The following is an 18,929-nucleotide window of genomic DNA, read 5'->3' as shown; positions in this document are numbered from 1 at the left end:
ACAGGGGGTATCTCCGGCGGTGCAGTACTCACTCTTCGGGCAGCAGCGCGCGAAGTGCGGCGTCTGGTGGCAGTAGGCTCCTCGCGGGCAGTCCTGCCTCTGCGGCCCGGCGCCGCAGTCCAGCTCCCCGCCGGACGCCGGGTCCCGCAGCGGCGTCGCCTGTCCCCCGCAGGGCTTCACCTCCAGGCCTGCACACACACAACACGAGTGCAGACGACCGCCAGCGCTACAGGTGACGCGACTCTGGAAGAAGGGCTCACCCTTGCAGAGGTCCATGGGCCGCAGCCGAAGCTCCTCCTGCCGCTGGCAGCCCTCGCGCTTCATGTCGCACAGGCTAGGGAACATGCGCTGGTTGGAGGCGCACACGGGGCCCTGCGGCCCGGCGTTCTGCCAGGCCGGCGACAGGCAGTCGAACACGCAGGAGCAGCGGGGGAAGCCGTCGGCGCCGAGCTCGCAGGTGGCGTCGTAGTCGCAGCGGATGTCCTTGCAGGCCTCGGCGCGCTCCACCGCGCCGCCGGACACGTGCTGGGCGTCCTTGCGCAGCAGCGGGCCGCCCTTGCCACCGGCGTGCCCGTCGATCATCTTGGAGGAGAAGTTGGTCTGCATCGGCGGCACCGTGGCGGCTAAGGCGGGAACGGATTACAGGTTGCATCAACGTGCATCAACGTGCATCAACATCACCAATGTGACGCTCTTACGGCTCAATGAACGAACGAATGAATGACTCACTGTGCTCGCCGAAGCGCTCCAGGCAGTCGCCGTAGAAGAGGACGGTGATGGCGGGCAGCGGGTGGCGCTGGCAGGACGTCCGCTTGAGGTCGCACTCGCTGGGGTAGGTGACCCTGTCCGAGCCGCAGACCGCCTCCCGGACGGCCACGGCCCCGACGGGGACGCCCGGCCCTGCCGCCGCCCCCGTGCCGCAGTCCTGGTCGCACGTGCACACGCCCTCCACGCAGCGCGCGCCCTCCTGGCACGTCACGTCGCGGCACGCGTCTGCCAAGGGAAAACAAACCTCAATTCGTCGTTCCGAATAGAAATAGAAGAAATAGAAATGGAAGAAATAGAAATGGAAGAAACAGAAATAGAAGAAATAGAAATAGAAGAAATAGAAATAGAAGAAATAGAAATAGAAGAAATAGAAATAGAAGAAATAGAAATAGAAGAAATAGAAATAGAAGAAATAGAAATAGAAGAAATAGAAATAGAAGAAATAGAAATAGAAGAAATAGAAATAGAAGAAATAGAAATAGGAACTGGAGCTCGGCGTCGCACTCACCGCAGTCGCCGCGGTACGCCACGGCCACGTTGCGGCCCTCCTTGCAGCCCTCGCGGCGCATGGCACACTCGTTGTCGTAGGTCACGCCGTCGTTGCCGCACACCGGGCTGCGCACTTGCTCAGCCTGCCGGAAGGGTGCACATTAAAAGCGCGCCCCAACGACTTGGAACCAAGAATTGTTTGACAGTGTACTCACTGGAGCGTTGCAGTCCGGACACACGCACTGGCCCTCCCCCGTCGCGTCGGTCTCGCACTTGGCGTGGGGCCCGCACGACCGGTTCTCGCAGCCTGCAAGACAGTGGCGCGTTAGACAGGAGTATTCGCACAGCGCTACCCCCCGCGGCGGTGCGGGGTAGTTCCGGCCGGGGGTCGGTCCGGCGCACTGGGCGCACTTACTGCAGAGGCCCTGGTGCACGACGCGGATGTCGAGGCGGCGCTGGCACGCCTCCAGGCGCAGGCGGCACTCGTTGCCGTAGGACACGCCGTCCGAGCCGCACACGGGCTGGAAGGTGAGCGGGCAGCGCGGGCACACGCAGCGCGGCGCGCCGTTGCGCGGCACGCACTCGCCGCCGAACGTGCAGGTGTGCGCGCTGCAGGGGCCGTCCACGCCTGCCGAAGAAGAAGAAACCAGTCAGTCTCGTCGGGGTTCGAACCCGCGCCTGGCGAGCTCAAGACACTCTCCAAACTGAACTCAGTGTGGCACACTCCCCGTGGGGCATCGAACATCGAAGCACACAAAAGGGTAATGTTTGGGCGCCTTAATGTGCCTGGCACACTGCTCAGCCCGGTACTCACCGCAGGGTCCGGTGTAGGCGACGGTGACGTTGGCGCGCGCGAGGCACGCCTGCCGCGTGAGGTGGCAGGCCGAGTCGTAGGTGCGTCCGTCCGAGCCGCACACGGGCCGCACCACCATCTCGCACTCGGGCGGGCACTCGCAGCGCGCCACGCCGTCGCGGCCCACGTTGCAGACCTGGCCGTGCGAGCAGGGCGTCGTCCCGGCGTGGCCCTGGCCCTGCAGGCCCTGCAGGCCCTGCAGGCCCTGCAGCAGGCCGGCGCACGGGTTCTCGCCAGTGGTGCAGCGGCCGCGGTACACGATGCGCAGCTCCCTGCGCGTGCGGCAGCCCTCGCGCCGCAGCCGGCACGTGTTGGCGTAGGTCCGGCCGTCCGAGCCGCACACGGGCGCGAAGTCGTCCGGACACACCTCGGCGCAGCGGCACTCCGGCTGCCGGTCCGCGCCCAGCGCGCACACCTCCGGCTCGGGGCACTCCATCTCGGCGCAGGGGTCTGCGGGGCAGGGACCAGCACATCATTATCACACACACAGTGAAAATTCTACATTCTACCATGAGCAAGGGGAAATAACTCCAGCCAAATATGTACACCAAAATTTATCAAACATGTAAAATTTACTAAAATTCATCGTAATTTGACTAAAATTCATCGAAATTCGACAGAAATTCATCAAAATTCGACTGAAACTCATCAAAATTTGACTGAAATTCATCAAAATTTGACTGAAATTAATCGAAATTCGACTGAAATTCATTGAATTTGTACACCGAAATTCTCAGTTATTTCCCCTTGACCATGAGTCACTTCCAAAGAAATGAAGGCAACGTAAAATAAGGAAGAAATAATTGGCATTCCAACGGACATTTTTAAGATTTTTTAAAGGATTTATTCGTTGTCGTGGAACAGATGCTTGTGTAAACTTTTCAGAGTACACAAATTTTCCAACCCGACTGGGAATTTTGTCACATCGACCTTTTTTTTTATTTTTCCGGCCGTGGTCGTCGCGGTGCCCGGGGAGGGCCCAGACCGGGGAGGGCCCGCGGCCGCACCGCCGCCCTAAAGTGAGTGTGGCCGGGGTATCGCGGTATCGCCTCCACCATCAAAAGCAGGGCCGCCCCACGCGCCGCCCCACGCGCCGCACCATGGCCGCACTCCGCACGCGCCGCGCCTCGCCAAGCCAGTCGTAAACACGTAAGGAGTGCCGAGGCGGCGGTGGCGGAGATCAGGTGGAGGGCGTCGCGGATTCAGTTCCTCCTGGAGGAGCACAAGCAAGCCGCCGCCGCCAGCAAGCCGCCGCCGGGCCGGGGGGGAATACATGCATGGATGATTACTCTCCGCCGGATAAGCCGACGCTGCTGGAGTTTCATAAGGCGACAAGTTTAATGTATCGTTTGACCTCCGGGTAAGGAGGCCTGCGTGCTGCGTGGCCCCCGGGGGGGGGGGGGGGGGCATGGCGAGGGACCGCCGCAGGTGAGGCTTGCCGCCAGGACGGTGACGAAAGGGACGCGCGTAAAGGAAACCGTTCCATTTTCAAGCAGACTGAGGTAAAAAGGAGAGAGGGGGGACTTACCGCAGGGTCCTTTGAACTTGACGCGGATGTCCTTGCTGTGCGCGCAGGCCGTCTTCATGAGCTCGCAGTGGTCGGGGTACTCCTGCAGGTCCGTGCCGCAGACGGGCTCCCCGAAGGTGTGGCAGTTGGACGGGCACTCGCAGGACGCCGACAGTCCGTCCGGCGACACGACGCAGCGAGCGCCTGCCTGGCACACCTTGTCGCGGCACGGGTCCGGGTTCTCTGCAAACAGAAGACAGAAACCGGGTTTCAAAAAACCACCCACATTCGTGGCACAAAACACATTCCATCACAATCGCGGGGCAAAGGCGCCTTGATAAAATGGCAAGCACATCAGAAATCTTACTCATTCCCCGTTGTTAAAAAAAAATGCAAAATGAGTCACCCGTTAGGTTCCAGAAACGACGACGAGAAGAGAAGCTCTGCCGGGCTTCACCCTTTGCCCTCCGCTCGTCCAAGCCGAAGCCCGGGGCCACGATGGCAAGGACACGGTCCGGCTGGCGGCATTTTCCACGTTTGATTACTTAAGCCGACTTTATAGAGGCCACGGAGGGGGGGGGGATCTTTACGGCATCGGCCGGCACGATTCCGTCCTTGTCTGATAGTGGACCCACCTCGCTCCGCCCGGTCTGGCCCGGCCCGGCCGCCCTGGAGGGACGCTCGCCCTATAACTCCCCCTCCTGACCATTATAAGGGCGCAATCCGTGACCAATGTTAAATGACCCGCTTAGCCGCATTTCATTTGCTGCGGGACCACGTCGGGGTGGTCGGGGTGGTCGGGGTGGTGGGGGAGTCTGCCCGATAGTGGGCGGTACAAGTGCGTCCCGCCCAGCTTGACCAGGTATCGGGTAATGGCTGCGGCGTGGAGCAGGACGTTGGCAGAGCGTCCCGTCCGAGTGCCGTTCGCCGGCAGTTGGCTGGCGCGCTGGCGCCGCCGCGGTCGAACGGTGTGTTCTCGTCTCGACTTCACTGGGATTTTATTGCGAGTCTCCGCGGGGATGGCCGTGGCGGTATAATGGCTGGCGGCGCTGGTCGCCGTCGTGGGGGCGGGGAGGCCGGGGGAGCCCCGGGAGAGCGGCGCCGAACCGCCAGGTGGAACTTTGAACCCTCTGTGGGCTCTCAACTTCGCCGTCCTGCCGTGCCCCGGTCGCCCCGGCGCGCCCCGCCAGACCTGCAAGGCCCTGCTCTCCCGAGATCGCTCCCTCTTTGCTCGGCAAGCGTCTTTTGATCACGTCCTGGTGGTCTTGGCCAGCACCAGCTTTTCTCTCTCTCTCTCTCTCTTTCTGCGTCTCTCTTTATTCGCCCCGCTCAGTGCTCACCCTCTTGATGAAAAAATGTTTCCACGTGTGTACGACGGGCGGCGCGCGGTGTCGCCAATGGGACCCCCTCCCCTTTCCGAGATCCGGGAACGCCGTCGCGGCACTCATCGAATTCTTCCATCAGCCATCTCCACTCCCGCCCGCGAGAGACGACGCCGCGCGGAAAGAAATTGGCGACATCTGCCGCGCGATTCCGGGAATCGCCGCTCCGTCTCTCTCGCACTCGAGTGGCGTCCCGTGGCGGTGCGAGAGAGACAGAGCGACGACACGAGAGAGCGCGAGCGCCCAATCAGGGCGACGGCGACGAATTGCCCTGGAATCGGATGCAATATGATCGACCGGGGCGAAAATAACGCCGATTGCGTGAATGATGGCGACACTGCGAAGGCAAACACTCGCCTTATTACGGACACGGAGGAGGCGCGCACGACGCTCGAGGCACGCCGGGGCATTTACCCCGCAAACTCGTCATAACTGTCTGCTTCACAATGAGCTGGCACACTCGAGTTGGCTCGACGGCGCCTTGCTTCGCCTTGCAAGGCGCCGCGCCCCAACCGGCCCCCGTTTCCGCTTTTAGGCGCCAAACACCAACACACGCGCACGCGGACACACGCACACGTGTCCGTGAGTGGCGGACACACGTGTTGGTTCGTTCCTTGAAAAGGACTTCCCCCTCTTTCGCCGTCTCTGCCCGGCCGTCCGAACCACGCCAAACAAACATCAAAGTGCTCGACAAGTAAGCGGCGCGGGCGAGGCGCGGCGTGGAGAGGGATTGGGGGAGGGGGAGTGTGTTTGAGTTCGGCTGCTGCTCTGGAACGATTCGAGCCGCTTAGAGACGCCGAGGAGGAAGTCAGATGCCGCCAACATTGCGCCACACCGCGCACCGCGCACGCATGCTTGGCCACCACGAGGGATCCCGTTGCCGCCGCCGCGCGTCACGCTGTGGCCCTCGATGGCGGTGGAGTACGTACCGCCGAGCCATGCGACCGGGAGGGCCCACTGTCGCTCTGTCTCTCGCACCCCTACGGAGAGCCCCATTAGTGCGACAGAGACAGAGCGACTCTTCTGAATCGCTCGGCAGGTGAAGCTGAGGCACGGCCTCGACAAAAGATTGATAAACGCCGAAGAGCGCCCCCTGCACCCCCTGCGCCGTCCGTCCGGCTAGACCAGCCCCCTCTGGCCGCAAGCGCTTATCTGATCAGTGCCACCTCGGGCACCTCCCATCGCCCGAGTGGAGTGCTCGGCCAGCCCCGCCAGCCCCGCCAGCCCCGCCAGCCCCGCCAGCCCCGCCAGCCAGGTCGACGTCGGCCAGCCCCTGCGGCCACGCGGACACGGCGGCCACGCCCCGCAGCGCCTGCAGCAGCCTCCTCCGCCTCATAAAAGACGGCGTATAAAAGTTGTGCAAGTCTCTTATACGACTTTTGCGCGCTGCTGGCGGTGCTGGCGCTGGGGTTGGCGGGGCCGGCCGCCCCGTCCGCCGCGCTGGCAGCATGCTGGCAGCCTCCACGTCCCGGCCATCCCCGTCCCACAAAAGGGCTCTGGGGCTGCGAATACACGCCCGCGTCACGCGACGTGTTGTCCGCGTGCGTGTTGGGCCGCGCAAACTTTGCGCCGCCGTACCGCGCTTCGTCCTGCAGTGGCGGGCCCAGAGCCGGCCTGAGGGAGGGGAGGGGGTTGAGAAAACACCGGCCGGCTCATCATGTTCTGGGAGACGAAGTCGTCGGCGTCGTCGGCGAGCTCAGTGCTCTCATGGCGGCGGGGAGGCGCGGCGCGCACGGCGTCGGAGTTGACACAGCAGACTCGCAGATTCCCACGCAGCGCCAGAGGGGCGGGGGTGGGGCGGGCCGGATGCGGCAGACATATTGCTTTCGCACGAGAATTGCATTTTCTTACGACATCCAGGCAAAGGATGAGGTGAGGAAGGGAGGGAGGGGGTATCGCGAATGTGAGGAACGAGCCGAGCGGCGGCAGCGGCAGCAGCCCCGCCTACTTGGACTCTATTTCGCTCAACGCCCTGCTCTGGCTCTGCCGGCTCCACTACACTCCAAATCTACCGGTGGCACACAGTGTGGCAGAGGAAGGAGCATTGGAGGTATTGCCGCCAATTATGGCACAAAAGGGGCGATAGCTCTCCAAGTGCGGTACAAATTGATCTGAAAGGGTGGTAATTTCAACACAGACTTTCTATTGGCGGTAAAATCTGCGCCAATACAAAACAATCGCCAGTAACGAGTGAGAATATCACCGCCTTTCGCTTTAGAGTGTACGCCCCTACGGGCGGGCGGCGAGGTGCTCACGGTTATCACAGCCCCGTGGGAACGCGGCGCACTCCGAGCAATCCGAATTATTTGTCACCATTTCACGACTCCGCAACAGCACAGGATTCATGCAGTGCGGCTTTTTTTTCACGTGTGTATTGTTGTTGTTGTTTATTTTTTTGGCTGCCGCCACGCTGGTGCGCTGTGCCGTGGCTGCGCCCCCATCCGGCCGATACACAGAGATACGGCGCCAACGGAAATCCATACCGCGGCATGCGCCCCTTCCGCGCCGCATGCGGCCCGTATTGTCACGTCACTTCCGCGTCGGCGACCCGGCGACTCACAGTGCAGGGCCATGAGGCAGGGCGTCGCACAGTGGGCCAGAAGACCGGTGGAGGCGGCCGAAACTCCAGACGCGTTTTGAGCTCCAGAGTCACTAAATGGGGCTAGAGCCGAACGTGTGACCCCATCAATGGATTGATGGGGTCACACGTTCGCTTCGAGTCCTGTTTAGCGACTCTGGAGCTCAAAACGCGTCCGGAGTTTTGGCCGCCTCCACCGGTCTTCTGGCCCACTGTGCGTCGTGCGGTGTCGTTTGCAGCAGGCCGTCAAGTGCGCCGTAAAGCAGAGGCCGTTCTCGACTTACACGGCGACTGATGACGCAGCGTCGCGAGATCGCGCCCCGCCGCCTGGGGCGGCTGGAGCGAGTGCTGGAGTCGGAGAAAAAGGGGGCGGCGCCGGCTGGATACTCTGTCGCCAGCCAGCGCACAGTGGAGGCGACCGCTGGAGGCGGCTGAAATTCTAGACGTGTTTTGAGCTCTTGAGTCGCCCGAAAGGACTGGAACCGAACGTGTGACCCCACCAATGCATTCCTCGTCTGGAGAGCAATCCATAGGTCGGGTCACAAGTTTGGTTCGAGACCTGCCTTGGGACTCTGGAGCTCAAAACGCGTCTAGAATTTCGGCCACTTCCACCGGTCTTCCAGCTGCGTTGAACAGCACAGTTAGCATTCTCCAGCCGTCTTCATCCTCCGGGTACTTTGTTCATCAGTGTTCTCCGGAATCATTCTCCACCTGCGTTTACCAGTGGAGGTATTCTCCGGCAGCGAGTTACGCAGCACTCTTTAGCAGCGTTCTCCAGCTGAGTAACACAGTGGCGTTCTCCAGCCGAGTAACACAGTGGCGTTCTCCAGCTGAGTAACACAGTGGCGTTCCCCAGCCGAGTAACACAGTGGCGTTCTCCAGCTGAGTAACACAGTGGCGTTCTCCAGCCGAGTAACACAGTGGCGTTCCCCAGCTGAGTAACACAGTGGCGTTCCCCAGCCGAGTAACACAGTGGCGTTCCCCAGCCGAGTAACACAGTGGCGTTCTCCAGCCGAGTAACACAGTGGCGTTCTCCAGCTGAGTAACACAGTGGCGTTCTCCAGCTGAGTAACACAGTGGCGTTCCCCAGCCGAGTAACACAGTGGCGTTCTCCAGCCGAGTAACACAGTGGCGTTCTCCAGCTGAGTAACACAGTGGCGTTCCCCAGCCGAGTAACACAGTGGCGTTCTCCAGCCGAGTAACACAGTGGCGTTCTCCAGCTGAGTTCTCCAGCAGCAGCCCTGCGGGCCGCTGCATCGATTCGTCACTAACTGCTGCGCCACCTTTCCGGCTGGCCGGCAGTCTCCGCCGGCAGTCTCACGGCGGTTGCCTTTCCTCCCAGTGGCGCTGCCCGGTTCGCCATTTCAGTCACGGAATGCCGATGAGCGCTTTGCCCGTTTTGCCATGCAGCGGCCGGGCCGGAAGGGGAAGGGGGAGAGGGTGGGGAACATCTTGCGAATAATGAGCTGGCTGCTTGCTACTCTGGACGGAAATTTTCCACCGGAAAAATAACCGCGCCGCCGCCGTGGAGCAGAGATGATTAATAATAAATGGAGCGGCTGCGCGCGCTCGAATACCGCTCTGGCTTCCAGTGCAGCAGCGCCCGGCAGCGCCGAGCAACAAGTTGAAACGATATCGAAATCAGAGCGGCGCTGACTTATTCGCAGTGGGGCGGACGGGGCGCTCTGTCTCTCTCCCACTCGCGGGGCGTTCCGCGCGTTCCGCGAGGGTGCGAGAGAGACAGAGCACAGTGCTGCCGCCAAAGGCGCGGCGCTGCGCCATCCAGGCGCATCCAGGTGGAAGGCAATCTCACTGCTGCAGCGCAGCAGAGTCCTTTGCCGTTTTAGAAGTGGTGCTTGTGTTTCTTCGACTTTCAACGGCCCGACAAAAGGACACGCGGCTTTGACATTGCGCGTGCGTCAGAAGGCCGCACATGGCGTGAACCGCTGCGGTGGCCCTGGGGGTGCCCTGCGGGGGCGGGGCGGGGGCGGGGCGGGGGCGGGGCGCCGCGTGTAAGCGTGTGTGGGAGCCGGCACCGCCCCCGCCCGCCCCGGCCGCGGCCGCTGGTGCGGAAAACTGAGCAGAAAGGCGAGTATCGGTTTTCAGGTTGGAGAGCCAAGAGGCCAGGCCGATGAGGGCGGAGCGGTGGGTCCACACCGCACCCCGCCCCGCCCCGCCGCACAGCCCGTCCGATGGAAGAAGTGATCTTGGAGCGCGGTAAAGTGCTCCGCGGTATCCCTTGCTGCCAGCTCGGCCTGTCCGGCCTGCCGCCCCCGCCGCCCCGCCGCCCCGCCGCCCCCGCCGCCCCCAGGCTGTATTGTGTGCCCCGGGCGGCCAGCGCGCGGCCAGGGCGCCGGACAGTGAGAGCCGCTACGTGGGGATACAGCGGGCAGCGGGCCCGTGAGAGAAAGAAAGAGTATCCAGCGGAGGAAACCAGCGGGGTTCTGTGAGTGTGTGTGTGTGTGTGTGTGTGTGAGTGGGAAGAGGGAATCAGGGCTGCAGTGCGCTGCATGGCTCAGCGCATGGATTGGAAAGAAACGGACACGCGTTCTCACGTAGCAGGAAGGAGGGAGAGAGACGGAGAGAGACGGCCGGAAGCAGCACCAGCCACGCACATTTGTGAACACGAGAGATAAGGGCTTGGGCTGTGTTCCGCGCTGTTTATCTGGCCGGATGAGCCTTTTCTATTTCTCCCCAGTCAAGCGGGCCTCCTCCGGCCTCGGCTAGGCCTCCGGAGAGCCAGCCCGGCCACACTGTAAACACACTCTCTCGCGTGGCCGCGCACTGAGAGAAGGGGTCGGTGCCTCACGATAAAACTGTGTTTTGTGGAACCCCCCAATGGCGACAGTTACACGAGTTCAATCCTTGCAACTGTTCAGCCGATGACCACAATAAGACTGCTAAATAGTGAGAGTGACTGAACTGCCAATAATAGTCAGCATGAAAGGACTCGAGCAAACTGGCTTTAGTCATAGGCTTGGTCCATGGCCAGTCGTCGCGACTAAAGCGTTTAGGTGTGGCACCGAAACACTGGCGATGCGACACTCAACACGGAACTCGCGTTGCCATCGCCCAGCGCTCCGCCACATTCATAACAGTGCGGTAGCTCAGTGGTCTCCGTGCCTGGAGGCTGGATAAGAAGCCGGGTTCGGGGGTTCAACTCCCCGTAGCGCAACCAGTTTCTCCTGGCATAGTATCTTTGTATACTATTGTGCTGCCAGGAGATGGACTGTGGGACACTTGGGACCCCAGGAAAGGGAGCGAGCTATCATTTTCTCGGCGCGTCCGCACACATTCGTCAGTCCAAGAGGCCCATCAATGCCGAACTCTCCCAGCCAGCTAGGTGGGCGAGTCTGAACCCAGCCGCCGTGGGTGACGGACGCACAGGTGAGGGCTGCCTAGACGAGCTCTGACGGTCGCGCGTTTGTTTACACCGCAGGGGGGCCGCCCCCCCGGCCCTGTTTTGGTTTGGCCCCATCTCCTGCCGTGAGCTGTGACAGTGAATACACACGGTGTTTTGGGCCCTGCCCGGCGGCGCCATGGCCATGGCCGAAGTCCGCAAAGACACCGTGACGCTGGAAACTGAGCGAGACGCGCTGCGGCTTCCCGGCGCCGCGGACGTAGCCAATCTGATGAGAAGAGAATTCAACGTGACAGTCAGCGAGATGAAGAGTGTGGAAAGGGAGTACGGATCCAGAAGAATCTTTGTGAAAGTGAAGGATGGTGATGTTTTGGAGCGTGTGGCGGCCGGAGAAGTGGAACTCGACCTCGGCGACGGCGTCAAGGTGAAGGTCACGGTGTCAACATCGGCGTTCGGAGTCCGGACCATCCGTGTCCGAAACCTGCCTACTGAAGTGCCCATGAGTGAACTGAAACAAGCCCTGAGTGAGTACGGAACTGTGATGGAAATGAAAATGGAGCAGTACGGGGAGAAGAGCGTCCTAGCCGGTTTGTTGACAGGCGTGAGAGTGGTGAAAATGGAGCTGGCAAAACATGTGCCAAATTTCCTGAGAGTGGCGGGATGCGAGGCGTACGCCGAGTACCCGGGGCAGCCGAGGACATGTCAGAGATGCGGGTCTACTGCGCATCTGAGGGCAAACTGCGACATGAGGGGGTCATACGCGTACCGCGTGCGGCGGGGCGCTGCAGACACGCCCGACGCGTCCAACAACAAGAGGTTCGACTTCGCGGCCAAGGCGGCCGAAGCGGCCGAGGCGGCCAAGGCGGCCGAGGCGGCCAAGGTGGCGAAGACGGCCAAAGCCGCGGACAACAAGGCGGAAGAGGACAAAATTGGGGCAGAAGATAGAATAGAGGGACAAAGACAACAGCAGGACAACGTGGCGGAAATAGAGTTCAGGGAAGGGGAGCAGTTTGCAAACACACCGGCTTTTGAGGATTACTTGTCGACAAGGAACCAAGACTGGCTCCAGTCGATGATCAACGAGAAAGAGACGGCGTCGCCTAAATGTGTCGTCGACGCGTCCACACTGATGGACGACTACGAGTACGTGCCCCCGAACAACGGCCTCTATGGGGACGGCGACGAGGACGACGTCCCTTTGGGCGCGGGGGGCAGTGGCCTGAAGCTGCCCACGCTAGACCTGAAGGAAGACACGAGGGAAAGGCGGACTCGGAGCAAGAACGAGAAGAAGGACAAGAAGGCTGCAGCAGCCCCGGCCAACGCCAAGAGGGGCGCCAACAGCCCGCTAGGCGCAGGGAACGTGAAGAAGAGCGCAAACGTGCCGTAAAATGGCGGCGGTAGTGACTGTCAACTTGTGCGCGGCTACGGCGGCGCCCAAAATCAATGCTCTCAAAGATTTTCTGTTTGTAAATAGGGTGGATGTGGCGCTGCTGCAGGAGGTGGCAGTTTCGTCCTTCAACATTCCAGGATACACGGAGGTGACCAATCCCGGAGTACGACGCCGCGGCACCGCCGTGCTGGTGCGCGAAGAGCTAGGAGCAACACCGCTGTTGTGCCTGCCGTGCGGTAGAGGAACCGCCGTGAAGGTAGGCCACACAGCCTACGTCAGTGCGTATGCGCCGGCCGGGTCACGGCTGCGCCAGGAGCGGGCGAAGTTCTTCGCGGAGGATTTAGCACCTTTGCTGGCAGCTGCGGGAGCAACAACAAGCACGGTAATCGGCGGCGACTTTAACTGTGTTTTGAATGACAATGATACGACAGGCACCACCATGAAGAGCCCCGAGCTGGACACGCTGATCCGAGACCTGCGGCTGAAGGATGTGTGGCGCGAGTGCCGCTCCGACGCCGGCCACACCTTCATCACGCCGACCATGTCGTCGCGGCTGGACCGCGTGTACGTGCCCCGGGACGCCAGCATCCAGGACGCCGACGTCAAGGCCGTCGCCTTCAGCGACCACCTCGCAGTGCTCTGCAACATCGGTGAGGGGCGCGCAGCGCCGCGACAGCGACAACACCAGCAGTCGGCGTGGCGCCTGGACTGCCGCGTCCTCAAGGACCCCGACTTCCTGCCCGGCCTCGAGGAGGAATGGCTACGCTGCGAGCGCAAGCGAGGACGGGACTTGGTGCGGTGGTGGCTTCGTGTCGCCAAGCCCGCCATCCGACGCTACACTGCCAAGTTCACGCGTGAGTGGCGCCGAGAGTTGCGAAGTAAACTGAATTTTTTGTACGAACTGCTCCAGGACACAGCCGTCAAGACGCCCCGCTCACCGGAGACAAATGCTCTGCTCAAGGAGACCAAGGCCAACATCCTCGCCGTCCACGCGGAGATGCTCAGCGGGTACAAAGAGAGGGCCCAGGTGCGAGACGCGGTGCAGGACGAGCCCCTCAGTGCGTTCCACGTGTCCAGGACCTGCAAGCGAGCGCGGCAGCAGCAGGTAGAGTGCATTGACAATGCAGAGGGAGCTACTGTGACTGACCCAGGCGACATCAAGGACCTGTTCTTCGAGGAGTACCGGAGGAAGTTCCGCCGCCCCGAAGACCAGAGGCAAGCCGACACCGACAGCAGCATCCTGGCAGAGGTGGAACGCACCGTGACCGAGGAGGACAACGCCCTGCTCTGCCGCGACATCACCGCCGACGAGGTGTTGAAGGCCATCAAGTGCAGCCCCCGCGGCAAGGCGCCAGGCGAGGACGGACTCCCGGCCGAGCTGTACCTGACGGCGTGGGGCATCATCGGCGAGCGGTTGACGGAGGTCCTGAACGCGATGTGGCGGCAGCAGGAAGTCCCCGCCGAGGTGATGCAGGGGGTCATCACCCTGATCCCGAAGAGCGGCAAGAAGCCAAGAGTGGTCAAGGACTTGCGCCCCATCACGCTGCTCGACGTGGACGCCAAGCTGCTGGCCAGGGTGATGACGGCGCGACTCAGCGTCCTCGCCACCAAGCTGCTGCACCCGAACCAAGTCCGAGCGGGTGACAAGAGGACCATGGGCGGGGCGCTGTGCGACCTCAGGGACCTGCTGAGTGCTTTCGAGGCGCTGCAAATACCAGGTTGTGTGCTGTCCACTGACTTCAGTGGAGCCTTCGATGCTGTCCGGCATGATTTCCTGTTTGCAGTGCTCGAGAAGCGCGGAGTGGCGCGGCAGTTCATCGGAGTGCTGCAGTCCATGTACGCCGGGGCCGCGTCGAGGCTGTGCATCAACGGCGACCTCACGGCGGCCTTTCCGATCGAGCGGGCAATTCGGCAAGGGTGCCCACTGAGCGCCTTGCTGTTCGCCGTGGTCCTGGCCGCGCTCCTCATCTACCTGGAGAAGAGGCTGGAGGGACTCACGCTGGCCAACAGCTGCCTCAAGGTGTCGGCGTACGCAGACGATGCCTTCTACGTCCTGCGGAACCACAACGAGGTCGGCGCCATCCACGAGGCGCTCAAGGACTTCGAGGAAGTCGCAGGGCTGACCGTCAACGCGAGCAAGTCCGGCGCGCTCACAGCCGGAGGCTGGAACGAGGAGGTTGGCATTGGCTTCCCGTACGTTGAACAACTAAAGATCCTTGGCATTGTCTTCACCAGGAACGTCAACAAGACCTCCAGCATCAACTGGGCGCAGGTGCTCGCCAGCGTCCGAGGCGTGCTCAAGGACAACGCGGCACGAGCCCTGGGACTCCGGCAGAGGGCGCTGTACGCCCAGACCTTCGGACTGTCTCGCCTTTGGCACGTCGCGCAGGTGCTACCGGCCCCCAAGACCGTGGGCAAGAGCATCGCTGGCGCAGTGGGCAAGTTTGTATGGCGCGGCCACTTGTTCACCACGACCTACGAGGTGGCCAGCACCCCGAAGGACAACGGCGGCCTCGGACTCCCAGACGTGCTCTCCAAGTGCCGTGCCCTCTTCACCGGGCGGTGGCAGGGCATCCTGGTGGAGACCCCCGACACCCTCTCCGCCGAGTGGCTGCTCACGCTGCTCGGGGCGTTCCCCATCGGCAAGCCCCCGGAGAAGCTGTGGCCCGCGGCGAAGCACTTCGCCACGTTCCACGACGTCCGCACGAGGGCGGCCTCCACCCCGCCGGATGTGACAGCGCGCCTCGCGGTGAAGGCCATCTACGGCGCCCTGACGAGCGAGGGCCCCGCGCCAGTCCCCCGGGTCGTGGCCAAGCACCCCGACACCCTGTGGACCACGGTGTGGCGCAATCTCCACAGCGCGGCAGTCCCGGACACGGCACGGGAGTCGTGGTGGATCGTTGTCCACGACCTGGTCGCCACACGGCACCGGCTCCACGCCATCAACCGCTCCGACACCAAGATGTGCCCCAAGTGCGAGGTGCCTGACGAGCTCGTGCACAGACTGACGGGCTGTGGGGACACCAAGTCCATGTGGGCGTGGCTCCGGGGCGTCCTGACAAGTACCCTCGGGCGTAGGCCCACGCCGGCAGTGCTGTTGCGGCCGGACTTCACCGGCACCACAGAGAGCGGGCACGGCGCCGCACTGTGGGCATGCGCCACCCTGGTGCATTATGTGATGTCGGCCGAGCGCCCCACCGCGGCGGGCTTCGCGGCACGCCTGCTGCGAGGCAAGCGGGAAGTGCAGGCCGCGCCACACCGGTGGCCACCCGATTTCGCAGCAGCGCTGCACACCCACATTAAGTGACCTGTTGCCAACTCTGTAATAATATTGTAATTTTGTATTTATTGCAATTCTGCTAATTTTGTCTCAGTGCTGCTTGGTGGTTCGTTTGCTTTCCTGAAGGCATGTAAATGGTCTAGTCACCGTCCCCTTCAATCCTTTTACTTTTCCTTTTTCTTTTGGTTTCCGTTCGTTTTGGTTTCTACCCCTTGTCGTAAACTGTTATATGTCTCCGCTTTGTTTTGTTCCCTTTTTTTTTTTTTTTTTTTTCTCTTTTGTATCTGGTTGTTCCTGTTATTTATGTAATATCTATCGGTTTTGTAACCCTTTTGCAAATCTTGTAAATGTAAAGCCTTCGCCCTTTTGTGCCCACTTATTTATTTATTTTTTTTTTTTTTTTTTGTCTTCCGTTCTTTTGGTTCACGGTCCTCTTGTAAATTTTTTGTAAAACTTATATGTCAGTGGCAGTTTCCTGTTTTGTTGTTTTTGTTTCCCTTAGTCATCTATCTATTCTGGGCCTCCTTTGTTTTTTATTAAAATTTTTCTTCCCCTAGTCCCTTTCCTAGCTCAGTGTTAATAATGCCTATCACGTGCGTTTAATGTGTTCTGTTATTTTTTAAATGGTGTCGTCTTTACGACCTTATTTTAGTCATCAGTTTTTACGTCACATGTATTGTAGGCCACTATCTGTTTCACGACCAAGCTGTGCAACTATGTCGCAAATGTGCCATGTATTTATATCTATATTTATTGTTATTAAAGTTGTTTTTTAAAAAAAAAAAAAGTTGGTAGAGCGACGGACTCTTAACACGTAGGTCCGTGGTTCGATCACTCGTTGTGGAGTCGTTTTTTCTTCGATTTACGTTTATGTGTGAGGACTAAACATTCAATCGTCAGATCTTATCGCATTCAGTCACTGTAACAAGATTTGATTTAGTGGCAGTGGCTAAAATAGACAGACGACATGTTAGAAAAAGAGTACATCTCACAACTAAAGTAGTGCGACTAAACGATTTAAATGTGGCCATCGAACGTTTAATTGAACCCCCAGCGACCAAACAGATTGGTTGTCACAGCTGTAAGTTTAGGTGTGGCCCCAAAACATTTCCCTCAGTGCGCCGCCCCGCACGCAAGCGGCCGGAAAATGGTTCTTCGTTGCGGGTTCCACTTGGGTTCCACTTGCGGCTTCCACTTGGGTTCCACTTGGGTTCCACTTGGGTTCCACTACTTGGCTTCCACTTGGGTTCCACTTGGGTTCCACTTGGGTTCCACTTGGGCTCCACTTGGGTTCCACTTGGGCTCCACTACTTGGGTTCCAATTGGGTTCCACTTGGGTTCCACTTGGGCTCCACTACTTGGGTTCCAATTGGGTTCCACTTGGGTTCCACTTGGGTTCCACTTGGGTTCCACTTGGGTTCCACTTGGGCTCCACTTGGGCTCCACTACTTGGGTTCCACTTGGGTTCCACTTGGGCTCCACTTGGGCTCCACTTGGGCTCCGCCTCCCCTACGCGTCGCGCGTGCACCTTGTCGGGGATGAGAAATGGCGCGGTCGGCGCGGCTCGTTAGGGCCCGGTTAAGGCGGCGGGCGGACCTCATCAGCAACAGGCCGAACAGGCCGCGGCGACGAAAGGCAGGCAGTCGGGGCTGGCAGCCAGTGTCTCCATTGCGGCGTCGAGATGGACGAGGCGCCCCCGGCCGGCGCCGCCCAGGCCGAGCAGGCAGCCAGCGAGCCGCAGGCTTGGCCAGGCTTGGCGTGGAGGGCTGCCGGGGGCGGCGCTGCAGGGCGACCATCAAGTTGATAGTCGGACGATCAACGCCAGATCTCCAGCCCCTCGGCAAGGCCTCCGCAAGGCCTCCGCGCCGCCATGTACCGCACGACGGCGCCGCTGCGGACGGTTCTCCGCAAAACTCGGCCCCTCACAGTGGGCCAGAAGACCGGTGGATCCGGCCAAAACTCTAGACGCGTTTCGAGCTCCAGAGTCGCTAAACAGGCCTCGAACCCAACGTGTGACCCCACCAATGGATTCCTCGTTCGGAGAGCAATCCATTGGTGGGGTCACACGTTCGGTTTGAGACCCACTTAGCGACTCTGGAGCTCAAAACGCGTCTAGAGTTTTGGCCGCCTCCACGCCTTCTGGCCCACTGTGCCCCTCCCCCACCGCGATGGGCCAGAAGGGGCGGAAGGGACGCAGGGGGAATTAATTCTGCCTCGTTGACGGCGACGTCGCCTCGGAGGCACGGCGGCCGGAAAAAAAGACGCCAGATTTAAAACAATCATCATCGTTAGCCGCCCGGAGCGGGAAAGGGGGAAGGGGGAGGCCGCGCTAATCCCGGCTTAAGGACGCGTCCAACCCCAGCCAGCCAGCATGCCGGCCGGCGAGGAGGAGAGGAGCCTCAAGACATATTTAACACGTCAAGGCCGTCGCCCGGACTGCTAATGAGGCGCATTGCCAAACCTTCAGCAGCGCCGCCCCCACTCTTTTTTCTCCGGCAGTGACTCTGGGCGAGAAAAAAGGAAAGGGAGTGGACGCTCCCCTCACCGTCCGGGCCGGGACCGTGGGGCCGGGACAGGACGCGGTGCTCGCACTGGGCGGGCTTCTCTCGACAGCGCCACGGCGAGGCAGGAACTTGCCGGCGAGGATCTTGTCAAGCGCGGGGAAAACACTCTTCGGCGGCGGTGCCGTGCCTTGCCGTGCCGTGCCGTGCCGTGCCGCCTCTCGACCTCTGGGAGGAGCCGTGTAGAGGTGTGGGCCGGGCGGGGCCGGGCGTTCGGCACCGCTTTCCAAAGTCGCTCCAGAGGTTCCAGACGGCATAGGCAGGGCCCGGGGCTGACCCGGTGTGAGCCCAGCCCCGCCAGCTTGTCCGACTCACGTCAGAGCGGCCGCCCCAGCGACGACCGCCGCGCCCGCAACGCCGCATGAGCCGGCCACATTATTTGCATAATAATGTTACGAGTGGGGAGGGAAAGGAGAGAGAAATATACATATAAAGTCCTCCCCGACCGAGGGTCTGAAGGGCTCCAAGGGCCCTGTAACAACGCGCAGCGACGCGCAGGTACGGCCAAACGGCCCGGAGTCTCGCCAACGCGCTGCCGGGCCCGGCAAGGCTCGCCTGGAGTGCGGCCGGGGCGCACAGTGGGCCAGAAGACCGGTGGAGGCGGCCAAAACTCTAGACGCGTTTTGAGCTTCAGAGTCGCTCAGCAGGACTCGAACCGAACGTGTGACCCCATCAATGGATTCCTTGTTCGGAGAGCAATTCATTGGTGGGGTCACACGTTCGGTTCGAGTCCTGCTTAGCGACTCTGGAGCTCAAAACG

The 18,929-nt window shown here is 61.0% G+C and overlaps 1 protein-coding gene across 1 annotated transcript in view; it reads right to left on the bottom strand.

Moving 5' to 3' along the window:
• Positions 1-18,929, bottom strand: part of LOC117653674 (agrin-like) — a 178,431-nt gene that overhangs the window by 6,046 nt on the left and 153,456 nt on the right. Inside the window, exons 3-10 of the mRNA XM_034399497.1 lie at positions 3,639-3,860; positions 2,072-2,560; positions 1,673-1,885; positions 1,473-1,564; positions 1,277-1,400; positions 730-993; positions 261-623; positions 33-188 (exon numbers count right to left, since the gene is read on the bottom strand). Coding sequence (XP_034255388.1) covers positions 33-188; positions 261-623; positions 730-993; positions 1,277-1,400; positions 1,473-1,564; positions 1,673-1,885; positions 2,072-2,560; positions 3,639-3,860 — 1,923 coding nt within the window. The remainder of the gene's footprint in view (positions 1-32; positions 189-260; positions 624-729; positions 994-1,276; positions 1,401-1,472; positions 1,565-1,672; positions 1,886-2,071; positions 2,561-3,638; positions 3,861-18,929) is intronic.

This window comes from Thrips palmi, unplaced genomic scaffold (assembly GCF_012932325.1).
Source record: "Thrips palmi isolate BJ-2018 unplaced genomic scaffold, TpBJ-2018v1 HiC_scaffold_8, whole genome shotgun sequence".
In the NCBI taxonomy this organism is placed as follows: Eukaryota; Metazoa; Arthropoda; class Insecta; order Thysanoptera; family Thripidae; genus Thrips; species Thrips palmi.
The sequence above is the reverse complement of the archived record's forward strand: the minus strand, read 5'-3'. Positions and strand labels throughout refer to the sequence as shown.